This window comes from Leptodactylus fuscus, chromosome 10, assembly GCF_031893055.1.
Source record: "Leptodactylus fuscus isolate aLepFus1 chromosome 10, aLepFus1.hap2, whole genome shotgun sequence".
In the NCBI taxonomy this organism is placed as follows: domain Eukaryota; kingdom Metazoa; phylum Chordata; class Amphibia; order Anura; family Leptodactylidae; genus Leptodactylus; species Leptodactylus fuscus.
In genome coordinates this window covers 80,791,030-80,816,303 of record NC_134274.1, presented here as the reverse complement: position 1 = coordinate 80,816,303, position 25,274 = coordinate 80,791,030, and the positions used below count along the sequence as shown (strand labels likewise).

General features: G+C 48.2%; 1 protein-coding gene across 1 annotated transcript in view; it reads right to left on the bottom strand.

The window, feature by feature from the left end:
* The window catches only part of LOC142219210 (uncharacterized), a 43,439-nt gene extending 18,695 nt beyond the window's left edge, over positions 1–24,744 (bottom strand). Inside the window, exons 1-5 of the mRNA XM_075288163.1 lie at positions 24,683–24,744; positions 20,228–20,385; positions 9,284–9,460; positions 9,092–9,167; positions 1,175–2,477 (exon numbers count right to left, since the gene is read on the bottom strand). Of these exons, the coding sequence (XP_075144264.1) occupies positions 1,175–2,477; positions 9,092–9,167; positions 9,284–9,460; positions 20,228–20,305 (1,634 nt within the window). The 5' untranslated portion in view covers positions 20,306–20,385; positions 24,683–24,744. The remainder of the gene's footprint in view (positions 1–1,174; positions 2,478–9,091; positions 9,168–9,283; positions 9,461–20,227; positions 20,386–24,682) is intronic.
* Positions 24,745–25,274: the final 530 nt, after the last annotated feature.

Genomic DNA, 25,274 nt, shown 5'->3' with positions numbered 1-25,274 from the left:
TGGCACCTAACAGGTGGTGGCAATAACTAAATCACACTTGCAGCCAGTTGAAATGGATTAAAGTTGACTCCACCTCTGTCCTGTGTCCTTGTGTGACCACATTGAGCATGGAGGAAAAGAAAGAAGACCAAAAAACTGTCTGAGGTATTGAGAAGCAAAATTGTGAGGAAGCAATCTCAAGGCTACAAGTCCATCTCCAAAGACCTGAATGTTCCTGTGTCTACCGTGCGCAGTGTCATCAAGAAGTGTAAAGCCCATGGCACTAGAAAATGGTGTTGAGAGAAAGCCCTGGAGACTTGTAAAGTGGCAGCAATGAGTCCAGCCCTGAATCCCATAGAACACCTGTGGGGGAGGGGAGAGATCTCTTGGGGGCAGTTTGGAGAAGGCCCCCTTCACATCTCAGGGGGGACCTGGAGCAGTTTGCCAAAGAAGAATGGTCTAAGATTCCAGCAGAGCCTTGTAAGAAACTCATTGCTGGTTAGCGGAAGCGGTTGTGCGCAGTTATTGTGTCTAAAGGTTGTGCTACCAAGTATTAGGCTGAGGGGGCCAATACTTTTGTCCACACCAGTTTTGGAGTTTTGTGTAAAATGATCAATGATGTGACTTTTTTTCATTCTCTTTTGTGTTTTTTCATTGCAAGCAAAATAAATGAAGATATTACCAAAGAGTTTGTGCTTGTAATCATTATCTGGAAGACAACGAGGATTATCTGACAGAATTGCAGGGGGGCCAATACTGTACATACGGATAGAAGCCTGCGACGGGCTGCAGTGGTCACATAGTGAGTTGGGCTCCAGATGTAAAGACCAGAATTGGAGGTTTCTCTGTTTCTGGCTTCTAGAACAAGAGCCCACCTCTGTAGCCATTTAACCCATTACTCTATCAGACTGGATTTATCTAGGCGCATGTCTTGACCATCAGGTATGGGTGGATGAAGCACAATGGATTAGATTTGCAATTTCTCTTTAATGCATTTACATAGGAGGAGTGACTTTAAGACGGTCCCACCAACGCCACCCCCACCGTTCCCATGCACGTTAATACTGACTAGACTATACGAGCGTACAATGTGTAAACTCAACTTGTTAGAAAAAAACCCAAAAACCTCCATTTTCCCGTCTACTTTGCTGAAACTAAGGAGTAGGGTCTCTGTCCGGCATGGATCATTTGATGCTTTATAAGTTGTGAGTTTCGAGTAAAACACTTCCCGCACTCGGAACATAAAAATGGTTTCTCTCCGGTATGCGTCCTCTGATGTCTGACCAGTACCGAGCTGTTGGTAAAAAACTTGCCGCATTCTGTGCAGGAGTACGGTTTCTCCCCAGTGTGGATTCTCTGGTGGGATATTAGATTGGGGCTGCTTCTAAAACACTTCCCACACACGGAGCAAGAATACGGTTTCTCCCCTGTGTGAACGCGCTGGTGCAGCGTGAGGTTGGTGCTGCTGGTGAAACACTTCCCGCAATCGGCGCATACAAACGGTTTCTCGCCCGTATGAGTCCTGCGATGCTTGATGAGCGATGCCTTCTGGTTAAAGGACTTCCCGCAGTCGGAACACACGAAAGGCTTCTCACCCGTGTGAATTCGCTGGTGCGTGATAAGGTGGGCGCTGACCGAGAACCTCTTCCCACAGTCCGAACAAGAGAATGGCTTCTCCCCTGTGTGAATTCTCTGGTGCCTTACATACATGGAGTTCTTGGCGAAGGTTTTTCCGCAGTCGGAGCATATGATCGACTGCGACTCTCTATGGGCCTTTTGATGTTTCAGTAAATCTGCGTTTCTGGCAAAACATTTCGGACATTCGGAGCACTTGTAGCTTTTCTCTGTGGTGGATTTTGATTGCCTGGACACAGAGAAGGATTTGTTAGAATATCTTCCGTCCTTTCCTATGACTGTAGCCGAGGGATTCTTCCCCGTTGTCGGTGAATCGCTATCTTCTCCGCTACATTCATCGGTATAAGGGACCAGGTAATCGATTTGTGTATAGGTGTCGGTGTCTGCAGAGTGAACGTCATGGACAGAAGACAACTCCTGCTTAATATGGCCAGATGGGTATTGCTGTGTGTAACCTATGCTAGACATTTCGGTATCCGTGCCATTTCCTTCATGATATAGAGCCGACTCCTTCTTGATATGAGGAGATGAATACGGCGGTGTATGATCTACAGCTATAGACATCTTAGCGGCTTGGAGAGGTGGTCGGGATTCTTCCTTAATGCTGTTTGATGGGTTGATGGGTACGACCAATTCTTCTTTTATGTGAAGTGCTCCTTGGTTGTACACGAGCTCTGGAGGTGCCGGGCTGTTACTGTCCAGGGCAGTCTTTTCGGAAAAATCTGTATCTTCCTCAATGTGGCCATCTTGTATCTGCGGGTATATTCGTGCATTAATCTCTAGGTCAACTCCTTCTTTACATGCCATCGATTCCGCCTTAATCCCTGTAGGGATGTGGTTAGTTTGAAAATCTTCTGGTGAATCTGTAAAAACACAAAAATATACTAAATTTGTATTCCAAATAACCAGAAAGGTTGTACTTGATCCGCAAGACATGTTAGCTGTGACCTAAGAAGCTTGTGACACGGTCAGAGGTGGCCAATGGCAAGGATTCGCTTATTTGGGCTCGAATTTAGCTAAGAAGGAGAGCTGATCATATCGAGTGGCATACTGCTTGGCTGAAGGCTTCTGCCACTTTGGTTCAGTGATCGGTGGGGTCTTAGCCCCCGACCAAAACTTCTGCCAGAGGTTTTCTGAAAGAATGGTTCACATGGCCTCTTCAATCAGCTGATCGTCAGGGGTACAGATAGTGAGGCCCCTACAGATCTGATATCCTAAGGAAATCCTTCCTAAAATCTGCCTCAATGGGAGGCAGTAGCAAATTTTTTCAGCGATCAGAAAAAAAATGAAACATCCTGGTCATTGTTCAGGCAGAATCTGCTTGAAACCTTGGAATGAATGGATGGCAAATTTTGGAGCCGTTTTTGAATCCGATTTTCAGATTCAGCTTCGAAATCAGTTTCCAAAATCTGCTTCAAATTCCTGACGCTGAAATTTTCTGCCTGGCAAATTCAGGGTCAAATTCCTCTGTGTGAACCAGCCCAAAAGGGGTTGACCAGAATCTGAAGATGTCCACAGGGTAGGTCATCAGAATCAGCTGGATCCCATCCCTACCTTTCAGAAGCCATTTACTAATGTGTATTGTGAATTGGAGCAGGGCTACAGTTCCAGACACCACTGCTATGGTGTACGTAGCTCTGTACACTGTATATAGCTTCCAGGCTATATGTTGATGAGGAGGCCCCTGGAACTGCAGCCTCTCATTCACTTGAATAGGAACCGAGCCACTTGCAGCCGTACACCTAGTATATGGCTTCCGGCAGCTGGATGGGATCCGTGTGCCAGACCACGACTGATCTGATACTGACGACATATCTTATGGATAGCTCATCAATATCAATTATGTTTAGGTCCTAGAAAAACCCTTTACATGTACGTCCACACAAGATGGGTCCACTTTCATTTGAGGGAAACTGGTAATGGATTTGCCTGCAACAAAAAATGTCTGGGATGTTTAATTCTTTGGCACTGGAAATCTCGCTGGGTTTTCTGCTGCTCCCATCCTCCGCATGAAAAAACGTAGCTGAGGCTTGGTACAAACTTAAAGCAGATGTGGTCGGGAAATCTACAGTAACATCTATCCTAAGATAAAATGGAAGACTAGACGGACCGGGGGGCTTTGCTGCCATCAGTCGCCTACGAAAACCTGCAGCATGAACTGAGATGCAGCACATGAATAAGATGTCATTATATACCTGCAACCTTACTGCTGCGGTAAAGGTAGAAGAGCTTTAGCCTTCAAGGACAGTTGTGTGTGTGTATTCTCCATAGAGGCCGGCCAGACACGGTACACAGCTATAACTCCGCACCCCTGCACACACAGAAGTGGCTGGCAGTGGCTTATCTTCATGAGAATGTTGGGTCTCAATGCCAGCCGACCATGTAATGTGTACAGGGACTTCCCGATTCCTGCAGAAGCCCCTATATACTATAGATGGTCGTCCAGTTCCACTTCAGTATACCATATTTATACAATATTCTTCTTGTGCGTATGGCCAGCTTAAAGGGAATGTTTCAACACAACCCAGCATTATCACCCCAGCCCTGCAGATAGATAGGTTAGGGTCACCTCAACCAGGCAGTGTTTTCCCCTTGTTGCCGCCTCTATTGCGGAGATATCCTAATTTCTGTCAATATGCAAATGACTCATTTGCTCCAACGAAATTAACAAAATTATTGACAAAAACAGTGATATCTAAGCAATGGATAACGAGAATCAGAAGAGAAAAATTCTGTGTAATTCTGGTGACAGTAACCTATCTATCTGTAGGGCTGGGGTGATATGCTGGTTCTGGTGACACTAACCTATCTATCTGCAGGGCTGGGGTGATATGCTGGGTCTGGTGACAGTAACCGATCTACCTGCAGGACTGGGGTGATATGCTGGTACTGGTGACACTAACCTATCTATCTGCAGGGCTGGGGTGATATGCTGGTTCTGGTGACACTAACCTATCTATCTGCAGGGCTGGGGTGATATACTGGTTCTGGTGACAGTAACCTATCTATCTGCAGGGCTGGGGTGATATGCTGGTTCTGGTGACAGTAACCTATCTATCTGCAGTGCTGGGGTGATATGCTGGGTCTGGTGACAGTAACCTATCTACCTGCAGGACTGGGGTGATATGCTGGTACTGGTGACACTAACCTATCTATCTGCAGGGCTGGGGTGATATGCTGGTACTGGTGACAGTAAACTATCTATCTGCAGGACTGGGGTGATATGCTGGTTCTGGTGACACTAACCTATCTATCTGCAGGGCTGGGGTGATATGCTGGGTCTGGTGACAGTAACCTATCTATCTGCAGGGCTGGGGTGATATGCTGGGTCTGGTGACAGTAACCTATCTATCTGCAGGGCTGGGGTGATATGCTGGGTCTGGTGACAGTAACCTATCTATCTGCAGGGCTGGGGTGATATGCTGGTTCTGGTGACAGTAACCTATCTATCTGCAGGACTGGGGTGATATGCTGGTTCTGGTGACACTAACCTATCTATCTGCAGGGCTGGGGTGATATGCTGGTTCTGGTGACACTAACCTATCTATCTGCAGGGCTGGGGTGATATGCTGGTTCTGGTGACAGTAACCTATCTATCTGCAGGGCTGGGGTGATATGCTGGTTCTGGTGACAGTAACCTATCTATCTGCAGGGCTGGGGAGATATGCTGGTTCTGGTGACAGTAACCTATCTATCTGCAGGGCTGGGGAGATATACTGGTTCTGGTGACAGTAACCTATCTATCTGCAGGGCTGGGGTGATATGCTGGTTCTGGTGACAGTAACCTATCTATCTGCAGGGCTGGGGTGATATGCTGGTTCTAGTGACAGTAACCTATCTATCTGCAGGGCTGGAATAAAAAACAAAAGAGACACCGAGCACACTATATAGTGTAGAATGTCTGATAAATTTTGGTGGAAATAACCAGAAGATTTAAAAGGACCAAATGGCCTCTCACCTGATGAGGTTGTGACAATCGCTCACAACTATGTTTGGAGTTTACCGTCAGGTGGAGGTGGCAGCACGTCTGATGGACACCGGCCAAGGCCAGGGAAGATAGAGTTTTCAATGAAATGGAAAGACGGCGCTCTCAGGTCACAACAGGATTTTATTCAAAAAGACAATGATGCACAACGCTAAAAAATCGCCGCGTTTCGGGCACACCTGCCCTTTCTCAAGTGCGTAACTAATTAGAAAATAGATAAAACAAGTATTCACTTCAACGTTTTTTTGGCCAGAGAAGCACTTAGGCCTAAGTTAAAATATACAATGAATTCAAAAAATAATAATACATGATTTATAAAACAATAGTAAAACAAATCTCATATACCAACCTTATCATTTAAAATATAAAAAAAAATCTATATATACATAATAACAAGTAAATGTGCCAAATCATCTCAATCTCATGATAGAAAGCCATTGCATATCAAACACTGATCGTTAGCATGCATCATTGTGTTGTTATTTATATCAATGTGGCTACCAATAATCCCTAGTTTACAACTACAGCAAAAAAAGGGGGAGCATAGAGAGTCTTACCTTCACACATAATTCACGCATGCGCGAATTATGTATGAGCACTCAGTCACGTGCTCCGTAATGGTAATCATACCACGAATATGCATATCACGTATGAGCACTTAGCTATGCGCTTAGTAATGCTAAATATACCACGCACGCGTGAGTCACATGTGCGCTACAACTTAGAGCACATTGTTGTGTAGCTTTAATATTTTGCGCGGACATATATGTTCTCCAACCTGAATCGCACCATCTGGCAACACTCCACGGAATGTAGGGAGCCAAACGAGCTCCACTATATTTAAACCTAGGAGCACACGGCATACAATTTGTATACATCTTCCAGACTGACCGAGCTTTGTGTGAAGGTAAGACTCTCTATGCTCCCCCTTTTTTTGCTGTAGTTGTAAACTAGGGATTATTGGTAGCCACATTGATATAAATAACAACACAATGATGCATGCTAACGATCAGTGTTAGATATGCAATGGCTTTCTATCATGAGATTGAGATGATTTGGCACATTTACTTGTTATTATGTATATATAGATTTTTTTTTATATTTTAAATGATAAGGTTGGTATATGAGATTTGTTTTACTATTGTTTTATAAATCATGTATTATTATTTTTTGAATTCATTGTATATTTTAACTTAGGCCTAAGTGCTTCTCTGGCCAAAAAAACGTTGAAGTGAATACTTGTTTTATCTATTTTCTAATTAGTTACGCACTTGAGAAAGGGCAGGTGTGCCCGAAACGCGGCGATTTTTTAGCGTTGTGCATCATTGTCTTTTTGAATAAAATCCTGTTGTGACCTGAGAGCGCCGTCTTTCCATTTCATTGAAAACTCTATCTGCAGGGCTGGGGTGATATGCTGGTACTGGTGACACTAACCTATCTATCTGCAGGGCTGGGGTGATATGCTGGTTCTGGTGACAGTAACCTATCTATCTGCAGGGCTGGGGTGATATGCTGGTTCTGGTGACAGTAACCTATCTATCTGCAGGACTGGGGTGATATGCTGGTACTGGTGACACTAACCTATCTATCTGCAGGGCTGGGGTGATATGCTGGTACTGGTGACAGTAATCTATCTATCTGCAGGGCTGGGGTGATATGCTGGTACTGGTGACAGTAACCTATCTATCTGCAGGGCTGGGATTATATGCTGGTTCTGGTGACAGTAACCTATCTATCTGCAGGCTAGGGGGTGTGCTGGGGTGTACTGACACATATCTGTCGGCTGGTTCTGGTGACAGTAACCTATCTATCTGCAGGGCTGGGGTGATATGCTAGGTCTGGTAACAGTAACCTATCTATCTGCAGGGCTGGGGTGATATGCTGGTTCTGGTGACCATAACCTATCTATCTGCACGGCTGAGGTAATATACTGGTTCTGGTGACCATAACCTATCTATCTGCAGGGCTGGGGTGATATACTGGGGTCTGGTGACAGTAACCTATCTATCTGCAGGGCTGGGGTGATATGCTGGTTCCGGTGACAGTAACCTATCTATCTGCAGGGCTGGGTGATATGCTGGCTCTGGTGACACTAACTTATCTATCTGCAGGGCTGGGGTGATATACTGGGGTCTGGTGACAGTAACCTATCTATCTGCAGGGCTGGGGTGATATGCTGGTTCTGGTGACACTAACCTATCTATCTGCAGGGCTGGGGTGATATACTGGGTCTGGTGACAGTAACCTATCTATCTGCAGGGCTGGGGTGATATGCTGGTTCTGGTGACACTAACCTATCTATCTGCAGGGCTGGGGTGATATACTGGGTCTGGTGACAGTAACCTATCTATCTGCAGGGCTGGGGTGATATACTGGGTCTGGTGACAGTAACCTATCTATCTGCAGGGCTGGGGTGATATGCTGGTTCTGGTGACAGTAACCTATCTATCTGCAGGGCTGGGGTGATATGCTGGGTCTGGTGACAGTAACCTATCTATCTGCAGGACTGGGGTGATATGCTGGTTCTGGTGACACTAACCTATCTATCTGCAGGGCTGGGGTGATATGCTGGTTCTGGTGACAGTAACCTATCTATCTGCAGGGCTGGGGTGATATGCTGGTTCTGGTGACAGTAACCTATCTATCTGCAGGACTGGGGTGATATGCTGGTTCTGGTGACACTAACCTATCTATCTGCAGGGCTGGGGTGATATGCTGGTTCTGGTGACAGTAACCTATCTATCTGCAGGACTGGGGTGATATGCTGGTACTGGTGACAGTAATCTATCTATCTGCAGGGCTGGGGTGATATGCTGGTACTGGTGACAGTAATCTATCTATCTGCAGGGCTGGGGTGATATGCTGGTTCTGGTGACAGTAACCTATCTATCTGCAGGGCTGGGGTGATATGCTGGTTCTGGTGACACTAACCTATCTATCTGCAGGGCTGGGGTGATATACTGGTTCTGGTGACACTAACCTATCTATCTGCAGGGCTGGGGTGATATGCTGGTTCTGGTGACAGTAATCTATCTATCTGCAGGGCTGGGGTGATATGCTGGTACTGGTGACAGTAATCTATCTATCTGCAGGGCTGGGGTGATATGCTGGTTCTGGTGACAGTAACCTATCTATCTGCAGGGCTGGGGTGATATGCTGGTTCTGGTGACACTAACCTATCTATCTGCAGGGCTGGGGTGATATACTGGTTCTGGTGACACTAACCTATCTATCTGCAGGGCTGGGGTGATATGCTGGTTCTGGTGACAGTAACCCATCTATCTGCAGGGCTGGGGTGATATACTGGTTCTGGTGACAGTAACCTATCTATCTGCAGGGCTGGGGTGATATGCTGGTTCTGGTGACAGTAACCTATCTATCTGCAGGGTTGGGGTGATATGCTGGGTCTGTTGACACTGCCTTTAAGGCTTATATGGACAAATCAGTCACCTAATCCACTCTTTACCTTGGGTCAGGAGAACGTCCTCTTACCTAGAGGGGTGATTTGTTGGCTGTGCTCCATTACATTGTCACTATGAAGAGCTGAATGACCTAAATGCTTCCAGACCTGCAGAAACAGACGGGGACATCCTGACATGTGACACCAGCACCACACACAGTAATACAGTCACCCCCCCCACACCTCAATAGATAGACTGGCCCAGTATTCCCAGCAGCACTCACCTCTCCGGTCAGAAGATGAATGATCCTGTTGGTGAGTTCTAGGAGTTTCCGATCATTGGTTCCCTCTGGGATGGGAGTCTGGGGCGACGGCTCCATTATAGCAGTCGGGAAACTTCTCAGCTCTCTGCTATCACTGGCAGTCACATGCTCTCCAGACTTCTTCACAACCACGTAATCCTGACAATTAAGGGTTAAAAAAAAAATTAACTACTGAAGAAAGTGTATTCTTGGCTATAACAAAAACTGCTAGTGCCAGTGATCATCTGTCAGTGCCAGCGCTCTCTCAGTGCTAGTGATCATCTCTCAGTGCCAGCGCTCTCTCAGAGCTAGTGATCATCTCTCAGTGCCAGCGCTCTCTCAGTGCTAGTGATCATCTCTCAGTGCCAGCGCTCTCTCAGTGCCAGTGATCATCTGTCAGTGCCAGCGCTCTCTCAGTGCTAGTGATCATCTCTCAGTGCCAGCGCTCTCTCAGTGCCAGTGATCATCTGTCAGTGCCAGCGCTCTCTCAGTGCCAGTGATCATCTGTCAGTGCCAGCGCTCTCTCAGTGCTAGTGATCATCTCTCAGTGCCAGCGCTCTCTCAGTGCTAGTGATCATCTCTCAGTGCCAGCGCTCTCTCAGTGCTAGTGATCATCTCTCAGTGCCAGCGCTCTCTCAGTGCCAGTGATCATCTGTCAGTGCCAGCGCTCTCTCAGTGCTAGTGATCATCTCTCAGTGCCAGCGCTCTCTCAGTGCCAGTGATCATCTGTCAGTGCCAGCGCTCTCTCAGTGCCAGTGATCATCTATCAGTGCCAGCGCTCTCTCAGTGCTAGTGATCATCTCTCAGTGCCAGCGCTCTCTCAGTGCTAGTGATCATCTCTCAGTGCCAGCGCTCTCTCAGTGCTAGTGATCATCTCTCAGTGCCAGCGCTCTCTCAGTGCCAGTGATCATCTGTCAGTGCCAGCGCTCTCTCAGTGCTAGTGATCATCTCTCAGTGCCAGCGCTCTCTCAGTGCCAGTGATCATCTGTCAGTGCCAGCGCTCTCTCAGTGCCAGTGATCATCTGTCAGTGCCAGCGCTCTCTCAGTGCTAGTGATCATCTCTCAGTGCCAGCGCTCTCTCAGTGCTAGTGATCATCTCTCAGTGCCAGCGCTCTCTCAGTGCTAGTGATCATCTCTCAGTGCCAGCGCTCTCTCAGTGCTAGTGATCATCTCTCAGTGCCAGCGCTCTCTCAGTGCTAGTGATCATCTCTCAGTGCCAGCGCTCTCTCAGTGCTAGTGATCATCTGTCAGTGCCAGCGCTCTCTCAGTGCCAGTGATCATCTGTCAGTGCCAGCGCTCTCTCAGTGCTAGTGATCATCTCTCAGTGCCAGCGCTCTCTCAGTGCTAGTGATCATCTCTCAGTGCCAGCGCTCTCTCAGTGCTAGTGATCATCTGTCAGTGCCAGCGCTCTCTCAGTGCTAGTGATCATCTCTCAGTGCCAGCGCTCTCTCAGAGCTAGTGATCTCTCAGTGCCAGCGCTCTCTCAGTGCTAGTGATCTCTCAGTGCCAGCGCTCTCTCAGTGCTAGTGATCTCTCAGTGCCAGTGATCATCTGTCAGTGCCAGCGCTCTCTCAGTGCTAGTGATCATCTCTCAGTGCCAGCGCTCTCTCAGTGCTAGTGATCATCTCTCAGTGCCAGCGCTCTCTCAGTGCTAGTGATCATCTCTCAGTGCCAGCGCTCTCTCAGTGCCAGTGATCATCTGTCAGTGCCAGCGCTCTCTCAGTGCTAGTGATCATCTCTCAGTGCCAGCGCTCTCTCAGTGCCAGTGATCATCTGTCAGTGCCAGCGCTCTCTCAGTGCCAGTGATCATCTGTCAGTGCCAGCGCTCTCTCAGTGCTAGTGATCATCTCTCAGTGCCAGCGCTCTCTCAGTGCTAGTGATCATCTCTCAGTGCCAGCGCTCTCTCAGTGCTAGTGATCATCTCTCAGTGCCAGCGCTCTCTCAGTGCCAGTGATCATCTGTCAGTGCCAGCGCTCTCTCAGTGCTAGTGATCATCTCTCAGTGCCAGCGCTCTCTCAGTGCCAGTGATCATCTGTCAGTGCCAGCGCTCTCTCAGTGCCAGTGATCATCTATCAGTGCCAGCGCTCTCTCAGTGCTAGTGATCATCTCTCAGTGCCAGCGCTCTCTCAGTGCTAGTGATCATCTCTCAGTGCCAGCGCTCTCTCAGTGCTAGTGATCATCTCTCAGTGCCAGCGCTCTCTCAGTGCCAGTGATCATCTGTCAGTGCCAGCGCTCTCTCAGTGCTAGTGATCATCTCTCAGTGCCAGCGCTCTCTCAGTGCCAGTGATCATCTGTCAGTGCCAGCGCTCTCTCAGTGCCAGTGATCATCTGTCAGTGCCAGCGCTCTCTCAGTGCTAGTGATCATCTCTCAGTGCCAGCGCTCTCTCAGTGCTAGTGATCATCTCTCAGTGCCAGCGCTCTCTCAGTGCTAGTGATCATCTCTCAGTGCCAGCGCTCTCTCAGTGCTAGTGATCATCTCTCAGTGCCAGCGCTCTCTCAGTGCTAGTGATCATCTCTCAGTGCCAGCGCTCTCTCAGTGCTAGTGATCATCTGTCAGTGCCAGCGCTCTCTCAGTGCCAGTGATCATCTGTCAGTGCCAGCGCTCTCTCAGTGCTAGTGATCATCTCTCAGTGCCAGCGCTCTCTCAGTGCTAGTGATCATCTCTCAGTGCCAGCGCTCTCTCAGTGCTAGTGATCATCTGTCAGTGCCAGCGCTCTCTCAGTGCTAGTGATCATCTCTCAGTGCCAGCGCTCTCTCAGAGCTAGTGATCTCTCAGTGCCAGCGCTCTCTCAGTGCTAGTGATCTCTCAGTGCCAGCGCTCTCTCAGTGCTAGTGATCTCTCAGTGCCAGTGATCATCTGTCAGTGCCAGCGCTCTCTCAGTGCTAGTGATCATCTCTCAGTGCCAGCGCTCTCTCAGTGCTAGTGATCATCTCTCAGTGCCAGCGCTCTCTCAGTGCTAGTGATCATCTCTCAGTGCCAGCGCTCTCTCAGAGCTAGTGATCATCTCTCAGTGCCAGCGCTCTCTCAGTGCTAGTGATCATCTGTCAGTGCCAGCGCTCTCTCAGTGCTAGTGATCATCTGTCAGTGCCAGCGCTCTCTCAGTGCCAGTGATCATCTCTCAGTGCCAGCGCTCTCTCAGTGCTAGTGATCATCTCTCAGAGCTAGTGATCATCTCTCAGTGCCAGAGCTCTCTCAGTGCTAGTGATCATGTCAGTGCCAGCGCTCTCTCAGTGCTAGTGATCATCTCTCAGTGCCAGCGCTCTCTCAGAGCTAGTGATCATCTCTCAGTGCCAGCGCTCTCTCAGAGCTAGTGATCATCTCTCAGTGCCAGCGCTCTCTCAGTGCTAGTGATCATCTCTCAGTGCCAGCACTCTCTCAGTGCTAGTGATCATCTCTCAGTGCCAGCGCTCTCTCAGTGCCAGCGCTCTCTCAGTGCTAGTGATCATCTCTCAGTGCCAGCGCTCTCTCAGTGCCAGCGCTCTCTCAGTGCTAGTGATCATCTCTCAGTGCCAGCGCTCTCTCAGTGCTAGTGATCATCTCTCAGTGCCAGCGCTCTCTCAGTGCTAGTGATCATCTCTCAGTGCCAGCGCTCTCTCAGTGCTAGTGATCATCTCTCATTGCCAGCGCTCTCTCAGTGCTAGTGATCATCTCTCAGTGCCAGCGCTCTCTCAGTGCCAGCGCTCTCTCAGTGCTAGTGATCATCTCTCAGTGCCAGCGCTCTCTCAGTGCTAGTGATCATCTCTCAGTGCCAGCGCTCTCTCAGTGCTAGTGATCATCTCTCAGTGCCAGCGCTCTCTCAGTGCTAGTGATCATCTCTCAGTGCCAGCGCTCTCTCAGTGCTAGTGATCATCTCTCAGTGCCAGCGCTCTCTCAGTGCTAGTGATCATCTCTCATTGCCAGCGCTCTCTCAGAGCTAGTGATCATCTCTCAGTGCCAGCGCTCTCTCAGTGCTAGTGATCATCTCTCATTGCCAGCGCTCTCTCAGAGCTAGTGATCATCTCTCAGTGCCAGCGCTCTCTCAGTGCTAGTGATCATCTCTCAGTGCCAGCGCTCTCTCAGTGCTAGTGATCATCTCTCAGTGCCAGCGCTCTCTCAGTGCTAGTGATCATCTGTCAGTGCCAGCGCTCTCTCAGAGCTAGTGATCATCTCTCAGTGCCAGCGCTCTCTCAGTGCTAGTGATCATCTGTCAGTGCCAGCGCTCTCTCAGTGCTAGTGATCATCTGTCAGTGCCAGCGCTCTCTCAGTGCCAGCGCTCTCTCAGTGCCAGTGATCATCTCTCAGTGCCAGCGCTCTCTCAGTGCTAGTGATCATCTCTCAGAGCTAGTGATCATCTCTCAGTGCCAGAGCTCTCTCAGTGCTAGTGATCATCTGTCAGTGCCAGCGCTCTCTCAGTGCTAGTGATCATCTCTCAGTGCCAGCGCTCTCTCAGAGCTAGTGATCATCTCTCAGTGCCAGCGCTCTCTCAGAGCTAGTGATCATCTCTCAGTGCCAGCGCTCTCTCAGTGCTAGTGATCATCTCTCAGTGCCAGCGCTCTCTCAGTGCTAGTGATCATCTCTCAGTGCCAGCGCTCTCTCAGTGCTAGTGATCATCTCTCAGTGCCAGCGCTCTCTCAGTGCTAGTGATCATCTCTCAGTGCCAGCGCTCTCTCAGTGCTAGTGATCATCTCTCAGTGCCAGCGCTCTCTCAGTGCTAGTGATCATCTCTCAGTGCCAGCGCTCTCTCAGTGCTAGTGATCATCTCTCATTGCCAGCGCTCTCTCAGAGCTAGTGATCATCTCTCAGTGCCAGCGCTCTCTCAGTGCTAGTGATCATCTCTCATTGCCAGCGCTCTCTCAGAGCTAGTGATCATCTCTCAGTGCCAGCGCTCTCTCAGTGCTAGTGATCATCTCTCAGTGCCAGCGCTCTCTCAGTGCTAGTGATCATCTCTCAGTGCCAGCGCTCTCTCAGTGCTAGTGATCATCTCTCAGTGCCAGCGCTCTCTCAGTGCTAGTGATCATCTGTCAGTGCCAGCGCTCTCTCAGTGCTAGTGATCTCTCAGTGCCAGCGCTCTCTCAGTGCTAGTGATCTCTCAGTGCCAGTGATCATCTGTCAGTGCCAGCGCTCTCTCAGTGCTAGTGATCATCTCTCAGTGCCAGCGCTCTCTCAGTGCTAGTGATCATCTCTCAGTGCCAGCGCTCTCTCAGTGCTAGTGATCATCTCTCAGTGCCAGCGCTCTCTCAGAGCTAGTGATCATCTCTCAGTGCTAGCGCTCTCTCAGTGCTAGTGATCATCTGTCAGTGCCAGCGCTCTCTCAGTGCTAGTGATCATCTGTCAGTGCCAGCGCTCTCTCAGTGCCAGCGCTCTCTCAGTGCCAGTGATCATCTCTCAGTGCCAGCGCTCTCTCAGTGCTAGTGATCAACTCTCAGAGCTAGTGATCATCTCTCAGTGCCAGAGCTCTCTCAGTGCTAGTGATCATCTGTCAGTGCCAGCGCTCTCTCAGTGCTAGTGATCATCTCTCAGTGCCAGCGCTCTCTCAGAGCTAGTGATCATCTCTCAGTGCCAGCGCTCTCTCAGAGCTAGTGATCATCTCTCAGTGCCAGCGCTCTCTCAGTGCTAGTGATCATCTCTCATTGCCAGCGCTCTCTCAGTGCTAGTGATCATCTCTCAGTGCCAGCGCTCTCTCAGTGCCAGCGCTCTCTCAGTGCTAGTGATCATCTCTCAGTGCCAGCGCTCTCTCAGTGCTAGTGATCATCTCTCAGTGCCAGCGCTCTCTCAGTGCCAGTGATCATCTGTCAGTGCCAGCGCTCTCTCAGTGCTAGTGATCATCTCTCAGTGCCAGCGCTCTCTCAGTGCTAGTGATCATCTCTCAGTGCCAGCGCTCTCTCAGTGCTAGTGATCATCTCTCAGTGCCAGCGCTCTCTCAGTGCTAGTGATCATCTCTCAGTGCCAGCACTCTCTCAGAGTTAGTGATCATCTCTCAGTGCCAGCGCTCTCTCAGTGCTAGTGATCATCTCTCATTGCCAGCGCTCTCTCAGTGCTAGTGATCATCTCTCAGTGCCAGCGCTCTCTCAGTGCTAGTGATCATCTCTCAGTGCCAGCGCTCTCTCAGTGCTAGTGATCATCTCTCAGTGCCAGCGCTCTCTCAGTGCCAGTGATCATCTGTCAGTGCCAGCGCTCTCTCAGTGCCAGTGATCATCTGTCAGTGCCAGCGCTCTCTCAGTGCTAGTGATCATCTCTCAGTGCCAGCGCTCTCTCAGTGCTAGTGATCATCTCTCAGTGCCAGCGCTCTCTCAGTGCTAGTGATCATCTCTCAGTGCCAGCGCTCTCTCAGTGCTAGTGATCATCTCTCAGTGCCAGCGCTCTCTCAGTGCTAGTGATCATCTCTCAGTGCCAGCGCTCTCTCAGTGCTAGTGATCATCTGTCAGTGCCAGCGCTCTCTCAGTGCCAGTGATCATCTGTCAGTGCCAGCGCTCTCTCAGTGCTAGTGATCATTTCTCAGTGCCAGCGCTCTCTCAGTGCTAGTGATCATCTCTCAGTGCCAGCGCTCTCTCAGTGCTAGTGATCATCTGTCAGTGCCAGCGCTCTCTCAGTGCTAGTGATCATCTCTCAGTGCCAGCGCTCTCTCAGAGCTAGTGATCTCTCAGTGCCAGCGCTCTCTCAGTGCTAGTGATCTCTCAGTGCCAGCGCTCTCTCAGTGCTAGTGATCTCTCAGTGCCAGTGATCATCTGTCAGTGCCAGCGCTCTCTCAGTGCTAGTGATCATCTCTCAGTGCCAGCGCTCTCTCAGTGCTAGTGATCATCTCTCAGTCCCAGCGCTCTCTCAGTGCTAGTGATCATCTCTCAGTGCCAGCGCTCTCTCAGAGCTAGTGATCATCTCTCAGTGCCAGCGCTCTCTCAGTGCTAGTGATCATCTGTCAGTGCCAGCGCTCTCTCAGTGCTAGTGATCATCTGTCAGTGCCAGCGCTCTCTCAGTGCCAGTGATCATCTCTCAGTGCCAGCGCTCTCTCAGTGCTAGTGATCATCTCTCAGAGCTAGTGATCATCTCTCAGTGCCAGAGCTCTCTCAGTGCTAGTGATCATGTCAGTGCCAGCGCTCTCTCAGTGCTAGTGATCATCTCTCAGTGCCAGCGCTCTCTCAGAGCTAGTGATCATCTCTCAGTGCCAGCGCTCTCTCAGAGCTAGTGATCATCTCTCAGTGCCAGCGCTCTCTCAGTGCTAGTGATCATCTCTCAGTGCCAGCACTCTCTCAGTGCTAGTGATCATCTCTCAGTGCCAGCGCTCTCTCAGTGCCAGCGCTCTCTCAGTGCTAGTGATCATCTCTCAGTGCCAGCGCTCTCTCAGTGCCAGCGCTCTCTCAGTGCTAGTGATCATCTCTCAGTGCCAGCGCTCTCTCAGTGCTAGTGATCATCTCTCAGTGCCAGCGCTCTCTCAGTGCTAGTGATCATCTCTCAGTGCCAGCGCTCTCTCAGTGCTAGTGATCATCTCTCATTGCCAGCGCTCTCTCAGTGCTAGTGATCATCTCTCAGTGCCAGCGCTCTCTCAGTGCCAGCGCTCTCTCAGTGCTAGTGATCATCTCTCAGTGCCAGCGCTCTCTCAGTGCTAGTGATCATCTCTCAGTGCCAGCGCTCTCTCAGTGCTAGTGATCATCTCTCAGTGCCAGCGCTCTCTCAGTGCTAGTGATCATCTCTCAGTGCCAGCGCTCTCTCAGTGCTAGTGATCATCTCTCAGTGCCAGCGCTCTCTCAGTGCTAGTGATCATCTCTCATTGCCAGCGCTCTCTCAGAGCTAGTGATCATCTCTCAGTGCCAGAGCTCTCTCAGTGCTAGTGATCATCTCTCATTGCCAGCGCTCTCTCAGAGCTAGTGATCATCTCTCAGTGCCAGCGCTCTCTCAGTGCCAGTGATCATCTGTCAGTGCCAGCGCTCTCTCAGTGCTAGTGATCATCTCTCAGTGCCAGCGCTCTCTCAGTGCCAGTGATCATCTGTCAGTGCCAGCGCTCTCTCAGTGCCAGTGATCATCTGTCAGTGCCAGCGCTCTCTCAGTGCTAGTGATCATCTCTCAGTGCCAGCGCTCTCTCAGTGCTAGTGATCATCTCTCAGTGCCAGCGCTCTCTCAGTGCTAGTGATCATCTCTCAGTGCCAGCGCTCTCTCAGTGCTAGTGATCATCTCTCAGTGCCAGCGCTCTCTCAGTGCTAGTGATCTCTCAGTGCCAGCGCTCTCTCAGTGCTAGTGATCTCTCAGTGCCAGTGATCATCTGTCAGTGCCAGCGCTCTCTCAGTGCTAGTGATCATCTCTCAGTGCCAGCGCTCTCTCAGTGCTAGTGATCATCTCTCAGTGCCAGCGCTCTCTCAGTGCTAGTGATCATCTCTCAGTGCCAGCGCTCTCTCAGAGCTAGTGATCATCTCTCAGTGCCAGCGCTCTCTCAGTGCTAGTGATCATCTGTCAGTGCCAGCGCTCTCTCAGTGCTAGTGATCATCTGTCAGTGCCAGCGCTCTCTCAGTGCCAGCGCTCTCTCAGTGCCAGTGATCATCTCTCAGTGCCAGCGCTCTCTCAGTGCTAGTGATCAACTCTCAGAGCTAGTGATCATCTCTCAGTGCCAGAGCTCTCTCAGTGCTAGTGATCATCTGTCAGTGCCAGCGCTCTCTCAGTGCTAGTGATCATCTCTCAGTGCCAGCGCTCTCTCAGAGCTAGTGATCATCTCTCAGTGCCAGCGCTCTCTCAGAGCTAGTGATCATCTCTCAGTGCCAGCGCTCTCTCAGTGCTAGTGATCATCTCTCATTGCCAGCGCTCTCTCAGTGCTAGTGATCATCTCTCAGTGCCAGCGCTCTCTCAGTGCCAGCGCTCTCTCAGTGCTAGTGATCATCTCTCAGTGCCAGCGCTCTCTCAGTGCTAGTGATCATCTCTCAGTGCCAGCGCTCTCTCAGTGCTAGTGATCATCTCTCAGTGCCAGCGCTCTCTCAGTGCTAGTGATCATCTCTCAGTGCCAGCGCTCTCTCAGTGCTAGTGATCATCTCTCAGTGCCAGCGCTCTCTCAGTGCTAGTGATCATCTCTCAGTGCCAGCGCTCTCTCAGAGCTAGTGATCATCTCTCAGTGCCAACGCTCTCTCAGTGCTAGTGATCATCTCTCAGTGCCAGCGCTCTCTCAGTGCTAGTGATCATCTCTCAGTGCCAGCGCTCTCTCAGTGCTAGTGATCATCTCTCAGTGCCAGCGCTCTCTCAGTGCTAGTGATCATCTCTCAGTGCCAGCACTCTCTCAGAGTTAGTGATCATCTCTCAGTGCCAGCGCTCTCTCAGTGCTAGTGATCATCTCTCATTGCCAGCGCTCTCTCAGTGCTAGTGATCATCTCTCAGTGCCAGCACTCTCTCAGAGTTAGTGATCATCTCTCATTGCCAGCGCTCTCTCAGTGCTAGTGATCATCTCTCAGTGCCAGCGCTCTCTCAGAGCTAGTGATCATCTCTCAGTGCCAACGCTCTCTCAGTGCTAGTGATCTCTCAGAGCTAGTGATCATCTCTCAGTGCCAACGCTCTCTCAGTGCTAGTGATCTCTCAGAGCCAGTGATCATCTCTCAGTGCCAGCGCTCTCTCAGTGCTAGTGATCATCTCTCAGTGCAGCGATGCTCTCTCAGTGCCAGCGCTCTCTCAGTGCTAGGGTCATCTCTCAGTGCCTGTGATCTCTCAGTGCCAGCGCTCTCTCAGTGCTAGTGATCATCTCTCAGTGCTAGCGCTCTCTCAGTGCCAGCGCTCTCTCAGTGCTAGGGTCATCTCTCAGTGCTAGTGATCATCTCTCAGATCCAGAGATCGCTCAGTGCTAGTGATCATCTCTCAGTGCCAGCGCTCTCTCAGTGCTAGTGATCATCTCTCAGTGCAGCGCTCTCTCAGTGCTAGTGATGCTCTCTCAGTGCCAGCGCTCTCTCAGTGCTAGGGTCATCTCTCAGTGCCTGTGATCTCTCAGTGCCAGCGCTCTCTCAGTGCTAGTGATCATCTCTCAGATCCAGAGATCACTCAGTGCTAGGGTCATCTCTCGGTGCCTGTGATCTTTCAGTACCAGCGCTCTCTCAGTGCTAGTGATCATCTCTCAGTGCTAGTGATCATCTCTCAGATCCAGAGATCGCTCAGTGCTAGTGATCATCTCTCAGTGCCAGCGCTCTCTCAGTGCTACTGATCATCTCTCAGTGCAGCGCTCTCTCAGTGCTAGTGATGCTCTCTCAGTGCCAGCGCTCTCTCAGTGCTAGGGTCATCTCTCAGTGCCTGTGATCTCTCAGTGCCTGTGATCTCTCAGTGCCAGCGCTCTCTCAGTGCCAGCGCTCTCTCAGTGCCAGCGCTCTCTCAGAGCTAGTGATCATCTCTCAGTGCTAGTGATCTCTCAGTGCTAGTGATCATCTCTCAGTGCCAGCGCTCTCTCAGTGCTAGTGATCATCTCTCAGTGCCAGCGCTCTCTCAGTGCTAGTGATCATCTCTCAGTGCAGCGCTCTCTCAGTGCTAGTGATGCTCTCTCAGTGCCAGCGCTCTCTCAGTGCTAGGGTCATCTCTCAGTGCCTGTGATCTCTCAGTGCCAGCGCTCTCTCAGTGCTAGTGATCATCTCTCAGATCCAGAGATCTCTCAGTGATAGGGTCATCTCTCGGTGCCTGTGATCTTTCAGTACCAGCAGTCTCTCAGTGCTAGTGATCTCTTGGTGCCAGCGCTCTCTCAGTGTCAGTGCTATGAGAAGTCCAGAGATCTCTCAGTGCTAGGGTCATCTCTCGGTGCCACCACTTTCCCCTTTCTGTGCCCTGATTACCACTTTTTAAAAATGTGGGCGAGACAGACCAGGGCAAGCTGGGCAGGGACACCTCAGCCCAACAAATTTACTATATCTCAGCTCGGACTAGGTCACCTTGGTCACTGGCATCTCATAGCATCCCGCCATAGAGGTGATCATGTGACTAGAGAGCGGACATGAGGACCTCACCTGTCCGGTCAGCAGGTGAACCACTTCCAAGGTGATGGTTATGATGTTCTCGCTCATGGGACCTTGATCCGCGTCCATCTTTAGCCATGCAGGACTCTCTCACAGGATGGTAGAAGGAAGGACTATGTTTTATTCTCGTCTGGACACACGCTGACAACCTGGGTAACAAAAGTATGTTATATGTCCAAACATCCATTATACCTGATTATAATGTATAGTATATAGTATTACACTCCAGGAGGCTATTATTGTATACACTTGTATTATTACACCCCAGGGTGCTGTATATATATTGTATTATTACACCCCAGGGTGCTATATTGTATACAGTACAGTATTATTACACCCCAGGGTGCTATATTATATACAGTCCTGTATTATTACACTGCAGGGTGCTATATTGTATACAGTACTGTATTATTACACTGCAGGGTGCTATTGTATACAGTCCTGTATTATTACACCCCAGGGTGCTATATTGTATACAGTCCTGTATTATTACACCACAGGGTGCTATATTGTATACAGTCCTGTATTATTACACTGCAGGGTGCTATATTGTATACAGTCCTGTATTATTACACTGCAGGGTGCTATATTGTATACAGTCCTGTATTATTACACTGCAGGGTGCTATATTGTATACAGTCTTGTATTATTACACTGCAGAGTGCTACAGTGTATACAGTCCTGTATTATTACACTGCAGGGTGCTATATTGGATACAGTCCTGTATTATTACACCCCAGGGTGCTATAGTGTATACAGTCCTGTATTATTACACTGCAGGGTGCTATATTACACACAGTCCTGTATTATTACACTGCAGGGTGCTATATTGTATACAGTCCTGTATTATTACACTGCAGGGTGCTATATTGGATACAGTCCTGTATTATTACACCCCAGGGTGCTATAGTGTATACAGTCCTGTATTATTACACTGCAGGGTGCTATATTACACACAGTCCTGTATTATTACACTGCAGGGTGCTATATTGTATACAGTCCTGTATTATTACACCCCAGGGTGCTATATTGTATACAGTCCTGTATTATTACACTGCAGGGTGCTATATTGTATACAGTCCTGTATTATTACACTGCAGGGTGCTATAGTGTATACAGTCCTGTATTATTACACCACAGGTTGCTATAGTGTATACAGTCCTGTATTATTACACCCCAGGTTGCTATAGTGTATACAGTCCTGTATTATTACACTACAGGGTGCTATATTGTATACAGTCCTGTATTATTACACCCCAGGTTGCTGTAGTGTATACAGTCCTGTATTATGACACCCCCGGGTTCTGTATTGTATACAGTCCTGTATTATTACACCCCAGGGTGCTATATTGTATACAGTCCTGTATTATTACACCCCAGGGTGCTATATTGTATACAGTCTTGTATTATTACACTGCAGGGTGCTATATTACACACAGTCCTGTATTATTACACTGCAGGGTGCTATATTGTATACAGTCCTGTATTATTACACCCCAGGGTGCTATATTGTATACAGTCCTGTATTATTACACTGCAGGGTGCTATATTACACACAGTCCTGTATTATTACACTGCAGGGTGCTATATTGTATACAGTCCTCTATTATTACACCCCAGGTTGCTATAGTGTATACAGTCCTGTATTATTACACTGCAGGGTGCTATATTGTATACAGTCCTGTATTATTACACTGCAGGGTGCTATAGTGTATACAGTCCTGTATTATTACACCACAGGTTGCTATAGTGTATACAGTCCTGTATTATTACACCCCAGGTTGCTATAGTGTATACAGTCCTGTATTATTACACCGCAGGGTGCTATAGTGTATACAGTCCTGTATTATTACACCACAGGTTGCTATAGTGTATACAGTCCTGTATTATTACACCCCAGGTTGCTATAGTGTATACAGTCCTGTATTATTACACTACAGGGTGCTATATTGTATACAGTCCTGTATTATTACACCCCAGGTTGCTGTAGTGTATACAGTCCTGTATTATGACACCCCCGGGTTCTGTATTGTGTACAGTCCTGTATTATTACACCCCAGGGTGCTATATTGTATACAGTCCTGTATTATTACACCCCAGGGTGCTATATTGTATACAGTCTTGTATTATTAAACTACAGGGTGCTATATTGTATACAGTCCTGTATTATTACACTGCAGGGTGCTATATTGTATACAGTCCTGTATTATTACACCCCAGTGTGCTATATTGTATACAGTCCTGTATTATTACACTACAGGGTGCTATATTGTATACAGTCCTGTATTATTACACCCCAGGGTGCTATATTGTATATAGTACTGTATTATTACACTACAGGGTGCTATATTGTACACAGTCCTGTATTATTACACTGCAGAGTGCTACAGTGCATACAGTCCTGTATTATTACACTGCAGGGTGCTATATTACACACAGTCCTGTATTATTACACCCCAGGGTGCTACATCGCGCACAGTACAGTATTATTACACTACAGGGTGCTATATTGTATACAGTCCTGTATTATTACACTGCAGAGTGCTATAGTGTATACAGTCCTGTATTATTACACTGCAGGGTGCTATATTGTATACAGTGCCTGTATTATTACACTGCAGGGTGCTACATCGCGCACAGTACAGTATTATTACACCCCAGGGTGCTATATTGTATACCGTACAGTATTATTACACCGCAGGGTGCTATATTGTATACAGTCCTGTATTATTACACTGCAGGGTGCTATATTGTATACAGTCCTGTATTATTACACTACAGGGTGCTATATTGTATACAGTCCTGTATTATTACACTGCAGGGTGCTATATTGTATACAGTCCTGTATTATTACACTACAGGGTACTATATTGTATACAGTCCTGTATTATTACACCCCAGGGTGCTATATTGTATATAGTACTGTATTATTACACTACAGGCTGCTATATCGCACACAGTCCTGTATTATTACACTGTAGGGTGCTATATTGTATACAGTCCTGTATTATTACACTATAGGGTGCTATATTATATACAGTCCTGTATTATTACACTGCAGGGTGCTATATTGTATACAGTCCTGTATTATTACACTGTAGGGTGCTATATTGTATACAGTCCTGTATTATTACACTACAGGGTGCTATATTGTATACAGTCCTGTATTATTACACTGTAGGGTGCTATATTGTATACAGTCCTGTATTATTACACTGTAGGGTGCTATATTGTATACAGTCCTGTATTATTACACCCCAGGGTGCTATATTGTATACAGTCTTGTATTATTAAACTACAGGGTGCTATATTGTATACAGTCCTGTATTATTACACTGCAGGGTGCTATATTACACACAGTCCTGTATTATTACACCCCAGGTTGCTATAGTGTATACAGTCCTGTATTATTACACCCCAGGGTGCTATATTGTATACAGTCCTGTATTATTACACTGTAGGGTGCTATATTGTATACAGTCCTGTATTATTACACCCCAGGGTGCTATATTGTATACAGTACTCTATTATTACACTATAGGGTGCTATATTATATACAGTCCTGAATTATTACACTGCAGGGTGCTATATTGTATACAGTCCTGTATTATTACACTGTAGGGTGCTATATTGTATACAGTCCTGTATTATTACACCCCAGGTTGCTATAGTGTATACAGTCTTGTATTATTACACTGCAGGGTGCTATATTGTATACAGTCTTGTATTATTACACTGCAGGGTGCTATAGTGTATACAGTCCTGTATTATTACACTACAGGGTGCTATATTGTATACAGTCTTGTATTATTACACTGCAGGGTGCTATATTGTATACAGTCCTGTATTATTACACTGTAGGGTGCTATATTGTATACAGTCCTGTATTATTACACCCCAGGGTGCTATATTGTATACAGTCCTGTATTATTACACCCCAGGGTGCTATATTGTATACAGTCCTGTATTATTACACCCCAGGGTGCTATATTGTATACAGTCCTGTATTATTACACCCCCGGGTTCTGTATTGTATACAGTCCTGTATTATTACACTGCAGGGTGCTATATTGTATACAGTCCTGTATTATTACACTGTAGGGTGCTATATTGTATACAGTCCTGTATTATTACACCCCAGGGTGCTATATTGTATACAGTCCTGTATTATTACACCCCAGGGTGCTATATTGTATACAGTCTTGTATTATTACACTGCAGGGTGCTATATTGTATACAGTCCTGTATTATTACACTGCAGGGTGCTATATTGGATACAGTCCTGTATTATTACACTGCAGGGTGCTATATTACACACAGTCCTGTATTATGACACCCCCCGGGTTCTGTATTGTATACATTGTAGTCTTACACTGCAGGCTGAGCCTTTACATTGCCGCAGACCCCCCATCACCACCACCCCCGTATATACAGGATATCAGTCACCAGTATAGATGGAGGTCCACGCAGATCCAGGTGACGATGATGATGCTGCTGCTTCTTCTCTGGACCACATGGACCAAACCCAGACGTTCTTAACATAATAGACTCTCACTTCCGGGTCATCTCGCGATTACTTCCGTTCGTGCGTTCCAAATCTCTTCCGGGTTTGCGTTCCAGTTAGTTCCGCTCAGTTGGCGCTGGCCGGAGAGCTGTGGGGGGGTTGGGGTGTGTGTGCGGCCTGTCCGCATGGGCCCCGACACACTGTGTATATGTTACTGGGTAGGGATATACTGCCCAGGATATAGAGAAGAAGGCACAGCCATGGTGATATATAGTGATGTCCCTGCAGGTACCCCAGATATCCCTCATGGTCTATGGCAGATCTATGGGCCAGTACTGACCGCACTGAGGATCAGGATAGGACCCTGGTCACACGTGTGCGTTACTCCCTTCTCCTGCTCCATGCTGGGAACATAATGACTTATCTATATACAGTATATATATATTACACATTATTATACTGTATATATATATATATATATATATATATATATATATATATATATATATATAACTCAAATCCTGTAGTAGCTGC